Below are 12,333 nucleotides of genomic sequence, written 5' to 3' on the forward strand. Positions count from 1 at the left end.
TAAATAAATAAACAAATAAAAGTGCCACACCAGCCCTGGCCAGTTTGGCTCTGTGGTTAGAGCATCGGCCTGTGGACCGAAGAGTTGTAGTTCGATTCCAGTCAAGGGCACGTACCTTGGTTGCGATTCGGTCCCTGGCCCTGATCAGGGTCATGCGGGAGGTAACCAGTTGATGTGTCTCTCTCACATCAGTGTCTGTCTGTCTCCCCCCCCCCCTCTATCTGAAAATAAATGGAAAAATAGCCTCAGGTGAGGATTAAAAAAAAAGTGCCACACGATAGTTTCTTCTAAAATACAAATTGTCTAACTTCAAATTCAAAATTTGAGAATGGTATACTTGGCTTAGTATTATTAGTTAATGGAGATAAAAGAAGAGGTACATTTTTAAGTAACCCAAATAGTGCTGGACAAGTTGCTATTCAAAATAAAACATTCAGAAAGGACCATTTTGCTTCATTTTAACCATTAAATGAAGTCTAAAGGTGTTTTTTTTCTTCTTTTTTTAGATCTTTCTTTGTTAGATCTAAATTAATATGCACATGTTACTTACTGGCATTTTAAGAACTGAACAGCATTAATAACAGGATGTTTACAAAAATCCCTCAGAGCATTAAAAGGTATAATAAGGAGTATTCAGGATAAAGCAACAAAGCCAAATACCCTACCGTACAATCAGAATCACATTACAGATTTGGGATATCACGATTACTGATAGACCCAGCTTTGGCACAAAGACTGTCTTCTTGACTGTGGAAAATCTTCTTATACCAAATCTCTATGAAGCAAGCTCTCCATGGCAGAAACCACATGTTTAGGGAGTGAGGAAGGCATGAGTCACTACCCTCAAACAATGAATCCCTAAAACCACTGCACAATGTTTACAAAAAAAAAAAAAAAGACACTTCTGGTAATGTCACTCATTATTAAATGTAGTCATGTCTGTGCAAAGAATATTCAAGTAGTCATCAAACACTGAGAATGTTTACATTACCAAAGCTTATTTTAATACCTAATAGTTAGTCTATAAATACAACTGTAAGTTCTTTTGTGTGTGTTTATTTTAGCGCATACCTTGCTCCTGCCTGAAATAAGCACTTTGTCTCTATGTCAAGCCAGGTATTTCAGAGGTGTGAACTCCAGCTCAGAGATTTTTTTTGTCAATGTACTTTCTGCATAAACTTTCTCTTCAGTCAATAAAAATCCCAAAACATCAAACCAAAAACATCTTTACAAATGTGCCCCTCTGGGGCAACACACTTCCTACCTGTCATTCAGCCACCTTTAAATAAAAACTTATTGAGTCACCAAGACACTTCCTGGAGAAGGATTTCAAAACCGTGTTGTTCTGCCAGACCTACTGTCTCAGTCCCATGCCTCAGAGTTAGACCTGTTCCATCTCCCTTAGGCTCTAATCTTATTTCCTCTCTCATTTTTACCTGGCTGGTTTGCGGACTGGATGGGTCATAAGAAGGTACGTAGTTCTTCAGAGTATCCTGAGGGTTCAGGTGGGGAGGATATCTGATTGTTGGATGAGAAAAGTAGCTCGATGGGGCTGGAGGAAGAATAGCTTGTGTCGGAAATGGCAATGGTGAGGGTGGAGGTGGAGTTCGAGTTGAGATGACTGCAGAAGACAGAAAAGGAAAGACAGACTCGTTAGCTGTTTTCATTAATGCTCCACGCTGATCCTAAAGAATGCTGTGAAACTATAACAACAATAGCTATTCATTTTCCCCATGATTTAACCAAACTCTCCTAAAATAGCAGTTAGTCTTTTATTCTCAATGCCAGTACTGCTAAGCACACACACACACTATCCTCACTGCAGGGAATTAACAATCTTGCTTTCTGGATCTATGAATGACTAAAAAAGAAGTTTCTCTTTTATAGTTAAGCCAATGCTTCATGGAACATTTTTTTAAGCAAAGTTATTCCCCATCAGAACACATTCTTTGATTAGGAAGAGGGCTCGTATAAGTCCAGACCAAGTCACGGCATTAATTAGAAGGCAGGGGATCCACAATTTCCTACCAAAATTCAAAACAAAAGTATAAACCAATTGTAAATAAAAATCTCCTCTATATATCCTAGCTGCTAGTTGGCTAAAACAGAAGCCAATAACTAATAAATGATAACGTCCTGAATAATGACCTGATCATTGTAAAAATGCTTATAAATATTTGAACACAGAGCCTGGGAACTCTTTCTCCTAATAAAAATGTTTCTTTCAAAACCAATAAAAAGCTCTATTCTTTAAATATTTTTCTTCCCACTCTAACTTTTACTACATGTAGCTTAAAAGATATTAAGATAAGACCAAGAATAAAACCCACAGAAATGTGAATTTATACTTTCATATAGGCATTAACTTACCCATAAATCACATGTTTTATAAAGGGGAATAATATATAAAACATATGCAATGTGGGCGATGTTTAATTGTACTGTAACTTTACAACATTTGCATGACCACAATGTATTGCTTAGTTTCTGAAATATTAGTCCTAAGTTTGAAAAATGGGGACAGAATATAATGGCATGATCATTATCTTTGTAATGTTGAGGGAAACAATCATGTTAAACACAAATTAAGAGTCCAACCAGTGAACTGTATGTAGAAGTGACGATTAGATATCTGTTTCTATTTAATATTTCAATCCAAACCATAGGAAATCACATACGAAAAATGTTTAGTGTTTTACAAGACAATGTAGCAAACAATATGAAAAAATAAATTCTTTCCATGACCTGTAAATGAAAATCATCTGGAATCCTTTACCTCTGACTTTGCAATTATGTGCAAAAAATAAAACACTTTTTAAGGGACATTGCTCATCTTCCGAACTATTGTTACAGTGGAGACTTCTGGGCCTACCCCAGGACCCTGCAGATGAGGACTTTAGGGGCGAGGCACCTGAAAGAGCATCTGAAACAAGTGTCTCGTGTGATCTCACCACACACCAAAGTCTGAGCGTCCTCCATCAAAGGGATGCATGGCAGAGAACAACTATATAGTTCTTAAAACTCCTTACTGACATGCCACTTTTTTTAAGAAGTATGCACTTCTGAAAGTATAATTTAAAGAAATACGAACATCTACATTAGACTGCGCATCTTTTCCCTTCCTGTCGAAGTGCTCTTAATCTCAGCTCAGCTTAACCATAGTCTGCGCTCATATTTATACACAAACTCTAGGAGGTTATTGCTTATTTTTATATTGACTATTATTTATGCCTCGTGTAATTTTGGAAAGAGGATTTAATATAAATTGTTCCTTAAAACACAGATATGAAATATCAGATTCTTTGTCCTATTTAAATTAAGATATTAGATATAACATCAAGTGCATTAGCCCACAGAAAGAATTTGTGCATATAAAACTGTCAAAGAAAAGTATTTTATTTTTCTGACTAATTTCATTCCCAAATAGTTAAATATTGTTTTTCATATAGAAAATAATACATACAAAAATAGCGTTTGTATATCTAATGCCTCTGGAAATACTCTACACTCAGCAACATACTTAAATTATATATTCTTCTTGGTAAAATACATGGAATTAAGACCAACCCTGAAACTATAGTTTAGATAACCATGTACCCCATATTTTCTGATTTCTTGTGATTATAATCTTTCCCATAAAGGCAATTTAAAGATACACAGATCAATGTTATTTAATTGTATGGCTTTGAAAATCTTCCTCACATATTGATAAGAAAAAGATATTTGATCAGGTTGTGACCCTCCCTCTTTTGGTTGAGAAAACGTGGCCATCACAGCTGTAAGAAAAACTCCCGCTCCATCCCTGAGGGTTTGGGCTCTGCAAAAAAGAAGGAGGATTCTCCTCTATGCTTCAAACTCCTCACCACTGTGTGCAACTCCAGGTATTCCGGGATGGTGGTGCTGGGGGAAAGTGCTCAACCTTGGGGAAGAGTCCTGTGGAGATGTAGAGCTGAACAATGGCTTTTCAGGCTTCTTCATAGCAGTCGGAGAAGACATGTCTGTAAAGGAAGAGGGAAAACCCAAGCTTTACGACTTTCTTAAGCTGTACGGTTCATGTTAACATAATAAGAGATCTAATTTCCAACATCTTATCATTTTTGTAATTTTGGCTCTTTTACAAAATAGATTTTGCGGGTCAAAGATCCAGTTACGTTGGAGCTTTGAAATCTGTGTCAGAAACAATTTCCATTGCCTTGTTAGAATTACCATCGGAATGACTCCTACTTATAAGTAAATCTTAGACTTCTGGAAAACCAAGCATCATGTTTCCATTGGCTTCTTTGTTTACCTCAAGGTCCCTTTTACCTCAGCATTTTATTCTTAGAATTATACGATTCAGGGGTTTGTCTTTGACTTGCTGACTACACTGTGGAAAAAATAGAGGGAAATCCTGGTGCAAATGTGAGAAACAACCTTTGGGTACACTGGTAAATATATCATCGCTTTAACATCTTTAGTGGAAAACTCATTACTTGATTTGCAAAAAAAACCCAAACCCCACATTCCTTAATTTGCTCATTCTGCAAATATTTACTAGGTTCCTCTCTTTGCCAAGTAAAGTAAGGATATCAATAGAAAACAAAACAAGAAATTGCTGCTGTAGGGATGGTGTCAGTGAAGAGAAAATAATAAGAAACTGGTGCTAACAGTCACGAGGGAGGAAGTGTGTCGAGAGCAGGTGGTGCTTGGTCTGCTTCTCCAGCCTCTCTGCACAGGGGCACTGGTCACCTCAGCCTCCCCAGGTAGAAAAGGTGCTCCGGTGGCACCATGTTTAAAGTGTAGATGGGGATGACATACTCAGAGAGAGGAAATGCTCTAAGGAAGGGGGCTGTAAAACATGCAAGAAGTACAAAGAGTCTGTGGAATGAAATACAGAGGTAAAGGAAGGAGGCAAGAAGGTGGCAAGACCCACATGACAAGGGGCCATGGGTTTTGTGTATAAATGTCTGAACGCTGACCATGATGGGGGAAGGCTACTGGTGGGTGAATGGTGATCACATTTACAGTTCGGAGCCATCCCTCCAGAACTACATGTAGGATAAATTCGCCAAAATGGAAACAGCAGTCATGGAGACCATGTAAGAAGATAGATTAATTAACATTTATTGAAGGCCTAATTCATCCCAGACACTGTGCTAGTTGTTGGAACATAAGAGTACACTAGATTCAGTTTCAGCCTCTATAAAGCTTAAAACCTAGTGAGGGGATAGGCACAAGTGAAAAGACATTACTAAGACGTGGAAACAGTGCCCTGGTAGGAGAAGTATTTAAGAATGCATTCATTCCATCATTCACTCATTCCACAAACATTTAATACTGCCCGAAGATAAGCCATGAAAACTTGAAATCAGAGTGGAGACAGAGCTAACGCCACAGATTAGCAATTTTCAACTCGTGTGCCATAAGAAGTTTTAAAACACGCAATACCTGACTATTTAGTCTAGAGCACTGAGCTCTTTTCTCTTAGACTGTCAAACAAAAAATGACAACAGTTTACACAATAGCCATCTAATGTGAATGAACTAAAACTATACCTATTCTTTGTTGTCAGATTGACAAAAAATATGTTATATGCAGAATTTTAGTAATTATTTTGTGTGTGCCATGAGATGAAAAAGGTTGAAAATGGCTGTCATAAACAGAATTAAGCCGATTCAATTAACAACTGATGTAGAAGGTCATCATCTTAAATGAATAAGATTGTACCATGCAGTGAGTTGAAATAGGGAACTCAGGAGAAAACTCCTATTGGTAAGAGAGATGGGCCCTGTTTTCAAAACCTTGAATAGTGTTGATTTTTATCAACATTATAAATTTATAGTAAAATATTCTAGGAATCATGTTATATTTTTATTACCAAAATTTTAAATACATACACAAGTAGACCAGTAATGGACACTCATCACCCAGCTTCAATGATCAACTCACAGCCAATCTTATTTTGCCTTTACCCCGTTATACTTCCTTCCCCATTGTCACTTTAAAACAATTCCTAGGGATCACACAATTTCACCTATAAATATTTCAGTTTGTATTTCTTAAAAAAAATTTTTTTTTATTAAAGGAAAAACTCCAAAATTTCATCACACATTTCATATATATATAAAATGTGCATTTTTCATAAATAAATTTTTGACATGAAAAAAAAGACTGTATGGTGCTATTAGTATAAGAAACTAATTATCATTATGTTTTATCATTTGAAAAACTACCTAAACCCTGGTAAAGACATCTAATAAAGTTAAATATGTGTTTTCAGCACCCTTTAAAGCATGCATATGCCGTGTCACAGTAGATGACACAGTCTACAAAAAATGATGTGTTTGTGTGTGCAGCCAAGGCTACAATTTGTGACTGACTGGCTGCCACTAACCTATCAGAACGTTGATGAGTCAGTGAACCATTTTCTTATATCTTTCTCAAAAAGAAAAAAACAACAAAAAGAGAGACATTATTAATGAAACTGTGGCAATTAAATACTGTTACAAAAAAAGAGAAAAAAATTAAAAACCATTTAAAAATAAACAAAGGAATTTCATTTCAGCTAATTTATCTTCAGAATGCCAAAAACAGCTGTATGATTTTAAAAGGTAATACTACAAAAAAATAGGCTTTGACCTGATAGAAGTTAATTATCAACAAATCCATTGTTAGAAGTTGAAAAAAACCTCTATTTCATCCCTCACTTTATAGATGATATAATGTTTCCCTCCCAAACTTTTAATTTAAAATTAACCCTTGGGAAAAGAAACTGGTAACTTTCCATTGACACTCTTATGCTTTACCTGTGCTTAAATAAAATTTTCAAACAAAATAAATCTGTGTAACTCAGTTTCTAAACACTTCCTAGTATAAATAATAAAGCATTTACTATACATTTAAAAACAATTAAATATGACCAGAGCTTGGGAAGTAGAATAAGTTCCACTGTAGTTGTATCATTTCTGGAGAGGATCAATCAAAGCTAATGAAACTACTGCAACTGTTTCAGAATTTTCACAAAACCCAGCCAAATTCGCTTAAGTATCTTTCTGTAAAAGGCACATATACAAGGGTGTTTGTACAGAAATTTAAGAATATAGGCAATTATGTAACTTTTGAGAAATAAAACCTTCCCATTTTCTTAGTCAAAATGATCACTGAATTTTATTAAGTAATTATTGTAGGCCCATTTATTTTTCTGGTTCTTTTTTAGGTAGGCACTTTCATGTTCAGAACACACAGAGAAGTACAGAAGCCAGTGTAGCAGCAACAGAATAAAATTCACTTTTCGTTGTAAAGGGACCAAGAATTGTGATCTTCTTCCCCCCCAAATTAACTTACAATAGTAAAAATAAGAAAAGGAAGGGCCACCGGCCATACTAAAATGATTTTCTTTAAGAATAAAGAATGGTAGTATTAGAAAGTAAGCTTGACTGCCTTTGTTTTCCCATTAAAATGAAATTAATCTGGAGTCCATTAGTCAATAAAGATGCTGGTACACAGAATGTGCAAGGCACTATGCTAAGTACTTAGGAGGACACAAAGTAAACCCTCCTGTCAAAAAGAAAAAAAAAAAACTTTCTGGGCGGAAGACAGAATAAAAATAAAAGGTCAATTATCTGAGAGAAGTAAGGGTAGAGTTTCTAGCTATTACATTTTAATCATAAATCAAACTGGTATTGTTTTGATTTTAATTTTATTTTGAATGTCTGCAGTCTCATAGACCTCACGCCAAACTGAAAATTGATATTGTTTCTATTTTTAATGCACTCATATGCTACAGAAAAAAGAAAAAAAAAAAGTTTGAGGAATGAATATATAAGAGAGATGGTTTTAAGTGACCTTTCTGTGAAGAAAAACAAATGGCATGCTTTTCACTGTTTTCTGCCTCCCCGAGCAGGAAGAATAATACATAAAATGATTAAGTTGAAAATAAGTTGAAAAAATAACAAATACATAGTAAGTTAAATAACAACAAATTAATTGTAATGCATAAGTTGAATAATACATAAAATAAGGAAGCTGAAGGGAGAAGCAAGATGATAAGAGAAAGACTGGCTGGTGTGTCTGTTGGTGGGAAGGAGGCATGAGTTACTGTTGCTGATGAGAGAGAAGCAAAGGCCAGTGAGGGTTGGAAGTTAAACAGAGAAATTTAATATGATATATAAAGTAACAGTTTATAAAGAAATTCATTTTAGAAGAAAAACTCATTCCAAAAGCTCTATTTGTTTCTGTTCTTGTAGCTTCCACTAGGCCATGTGTATCTGGTTGAGTCAAACATTTTCTGTCAAGTCTCCTTCCCAGGCCTTCCTCAGCGTGATTCCTTGTAAAATCAGTCACTGAAACCATCTCCTTCAAATGATCTTCCTCACTTTAAGATCTACCATGGCACCACATTTTCATATAAAATTTTCCTTATCATTCCATCTTATTTAAACTTTAGCTAAGTGAATTTGTTTACAGCCTCCTGGGGGAGGAAGGGACCAGGAGGAAAGATACTTCTAACTCTGTCCCTTTCCTTGCATGTGACATTCCCTTTGGCTAAACAATTATACATCTCTTTACCCTTTTATTCCATCTATAGAACGATATTTTATCCACTGAAACAACCTGGTTTATTTTCTCCATAAGTAATCCTTCCTAGGAACTTTGGAGGTCTAGATCTCCTGGGTGATCTTGTATTTGTGTCTTACATTACTTGATGGCTTTTTCATTATTATTTTATACTTGTTTAATCCATAGCATACATACACACACACATACATGTATGTATATGTATATATATTTTTAAGTGGACTAATGGCTTATCCTGCAGAAGATCATTTTATCAAAGACACAAACAGATGTGGAGGCTGAAAGAACATGCTAAAAACATAAAAATTTTTTTTAGAAATCTAGGATTGAAAAAAGGTAGAATAGGTAGCAAACACTGTGTCTAGGCAGTTTATTTTAGAATCTCTTGCAGGTTAAAGAGGCTGCATGGTGAAATGATAACTAGCAGTGTAGGATGAGCAAAATAACCATACTCAATAAATGTTAAAATGCATATTCATGAGTAGATACCACCAGAAAACAAAGTAATTGAATGGAAAGCAAAGAGACAAAACAAAATCAGTCACTAAGTTTCTAATAAGTGTGAGAAACTATGGTGAGGCATAAAGTTTAAGATGTCAAATAAGACCACCCGTTCCCTGTCTGGTGATGCTTAGAGTTCAGCAGAGAGGACAGGTGTTAAAAATATAAAAATTCAATCAAAAATTGCAATTGTGATAATATTAGACTACAGAAAGGATTCTTCTTAATGCCAGATTAGGAAGCCTAATCTGAAAAAAGAAATATTTACACTGATAGTGTTAGTCTTCAGTGTCTACACCTATATTTAGATTTATAATTAGAAAATTAGTTAAGGCTTTAGAAACCAACTTTATAATTAAATGCATAATAAAAAGAGTGAGAAAAAGTTCAAGTAGGCTACTCATATAAGCTGAGTTGGTTCATTTAAACAAGAATACCCTTAAATAAGTATTTCACAAAATCAAATAATCTCATAATTTTTACTAGCTATACTCTAATTTTTTTTGGCACTGTGAGTTATACATCCTAAGCCCTGATGGGTCATTCATTTCACAGCATCACTTCAAGAGGTAAAGGCTTAAGCAAATAAAGAGTTAGATCAACTCATCTCCCAACAAGGTAATTTCATCTACAGAGGAAGAGTGTTGCTGTGAAACAGCGTATGTATTCGACTCATCGGCAGCTTGCACAAATGGTGCTCCAGATGTATATCTGTTCAAGTCAGCCCAAGGCAACAATTTTGATCAATTCTAATGTGATAAAATGCTGCAGGGAAAGTGTGCAGAAACGTGTTTACGTCAGCCCTTAATTAAACTGTTGTTCACTTCCAAAGAACCTTAGGAAACACTAATGAGACATGAGTTTTGGCAATTCCTTCATCAAAGCAAAGACCCCTTCCTCAGTCTGTAGCAGCCTGTCATCCAAGTCGCTCCCGGGATAAATGTCACATGGCACTCTAATCAGTTAGACACCTGTTAGTAGAACTTCACTGAAGTCAACGAGTGATCTAGGGCAAGCTCAAACAGCCACCTTAACACCTGCCTGTCTGGGACACCTGCTCCTTTCTAACATATAGTAAAGCAATATGTTAGCTTTTCCAACATGCTTGAATAAATTAAGGTTACAAATCGCACTTCTATAGCCTATATAGAAAACACATCATTTTCTTTAAAAAAAAATTATAGTCTTCTTCCCTATAATGATACTTACGGACACAACTGTTTCAAATCGATTACGTAGGAGCACACAAGAATTCTTAAATTTTTGGCAGCCACTGTTTTCAGCATAGCCTAACACTAAATTAAAATATATAAACTATGCCACTCCTATGACTTAGAAAAACGTATTTTTATCTGTTTAACAAAGAAGCAAATTGCCTCAAAATATTATAAAGTCCAGTCCTTTTACATATTCCTTACTTGTCTTATTTATTTATAGGCCATACATATAAGCAAGTCTAAATGAACCCTTATAAGTACATGGCACCATTTGCTGGCTTCTCTTATTTTTTCTAGTATTTAAAGTTAAGGTATCTTTTATTAAGAGCTTAAGAAGCTATAATCACAATTAAAAATATCTTCTTCATTTTTTTATATTATCAAACTGCTGTATAGATGTTATTGGATTTGTTTGGCAGAAGAAAACTCAAGGTGCAATGAGAACATTGGGGACTTGTCAACCCTGCCATCTTGCTACAAGCATGATACAGACCAGGAGTGCGTGTGTGGGAACATTTAGCTTGGCGACAGTCAGTCCAATGACTGGGATTAGACAAGAATATATTATATTGATTAGTCTTACTAAGTAAATACCCCTCCTAGTTTTCTTTATTTTTCAGAGGTTTTAGACTACTATAGCTTTAGAAACTTTTATAGATTTACAAAAACTCTGGACACAGAAAAGTTCTTGAGACAGAGACCAAACTCATTGTTGGATGATGGCAAATGGGGTCGACATCTCTGTGACTTCACTGAGATTCTGTCAAGCAAAACAAAACACTGAGAGTGAAAACCAAACTTCAGCTAAACTGGGGAATTTCTGCTGTCCATTAAAATGTTGGGGTGGAAGCTTGTAGATAACATAAAAATTGACTGAATATCTGCATAAATTAATAGTACTATTTATAACAAATGAGAAACCACCAAATCTAATGTGTAGGATGAGTTCAAGAGCCAGAAATCTGAAACTTTTACTTCAGGTCATAAATCCTCAGTCGGTCCCGAGACAAGGGAACAGCTTGGCCCTGTGCCCAGAGGACAGGAGAAGGCAGGGACGATGCTCCGCCAGCGGAATGCTCAGAGACCATGGCGTCTCTTGCTCTGTTGTCGCCTTGTGGTAAATCATATTGCGGAGAGGAAAGTTTGAAGGTTATTAGTAACTGTATAAACATTATGTAAAATACTACAATTATCGAGCCTAGAAGAAGATCCCAGTCCAAGCCTTGAGGTATTTATTTCTATCAGGTCCCTGGGGAGAACCTATAGATAAGGACTGGCGGTAGGGAAGTCTCTGAGGGAGTGTGTCCCGGAGGAGGAGGAAAGCTGGCTATACCTTTACTAGAAAGCTCTGCACCATCCCTGAGGTGGTACCATCTCCATTTCCCCATTTCCTTCACAATAAAATGGAGCTGCCCTGTTCATGGGGAGAAAAAAATGTGTTGTGATGCCCAGTGGTTTAAATGAAATATAAATGATAAAAAAAAAAAAAAGAGGTGCATGAGCAGAATCACAAGGCCACAGAGACACTGTTATTTAAATCTATTTCAGAGGACATGTTTCAAAATTGCTTGTAGAGCCATGTGCTACATTTAAATAGTGTAGGTTTTACAGTTGTGTTAAATAAACTACTCAGGCATTGCTAGTGGGAATGTAAACTGGTGAGACCTTTGTGGGTTTTGTGCCAATATGTAGCAAAAGACTTAGAAATGGACATAACTTTTAACTCAGGAATTCTACAGTAGGAATGTATTTATCCCTTTAACAAAATGTCATTGAGCATCTATTTGATGACTTCATGCCAGGCAGGAATAGAACTAGATAGTAATAAAATAATCAGATTTATGCACAAAGATTTGCATGCAATGATGTTCACTGTATCTTTATTTATCATTTAAAAAACTTGGAAACTACTTAAACATCCATGAACAAGCAGACTTTTAAAAATCTATAGTATAGCCAAACAATGGCACAGTATGCAGTCATTATAAAGTGGAAAGTGAATGACATGGCAAAATGCCATTATATTATAAATGAAAGACAAAAAAAAAAAAAAAAGATT

At 35.6% G+C, this 12,333-nt stretch overlaps 1 protein-coding gene across 4 annotated transcripts in view; it reads right to left on the minus strand.

Moving 5' to 3' along the window:
* The window catches only part of NFIB (nuclear factor I B), a 215,011-nt gene that overhangs the window by 31,491 nt on the left and 171,187 nt on the right, over positions 1-12,333 (minus strand). For all 4 annotated transcript variants that reach the window (XM_036260943.1, XM_036260946.1, XM_036260944.1 and 1 more), the window contains exons 7-8: positions 3,864-3,998; positions 1,437-1,621 (exon numbers count right to left, since the gene is read on the minus strand). In XM_036260943.1, coding sequence (XP_036116836.1) covers positions 1,437-1,621; positions 3,864-3,998 — 320 coding nt within the window. The remainder of the gene's footprint in view (positions 1-1,436; positions 1,622-3,863; positions 3,999-12,333) is intronic.

The sequence above is a fragment of the Molossus molossus genome, unplaced genomic scaffold (assembly GCF_014108415.1).
Source record: "Molossus molossus isolate mMolMol1 unplaced genomic scaffold, mMolMol1.p scaffold_m16_p_14, whole genome shotgun sequence".
Classification (NCBI taxonomy): Eukaryota; Metazoa; Chordata; class Mammalia; order Chiroptera; family Molossidae; genus Molossus; species Molossus molossus.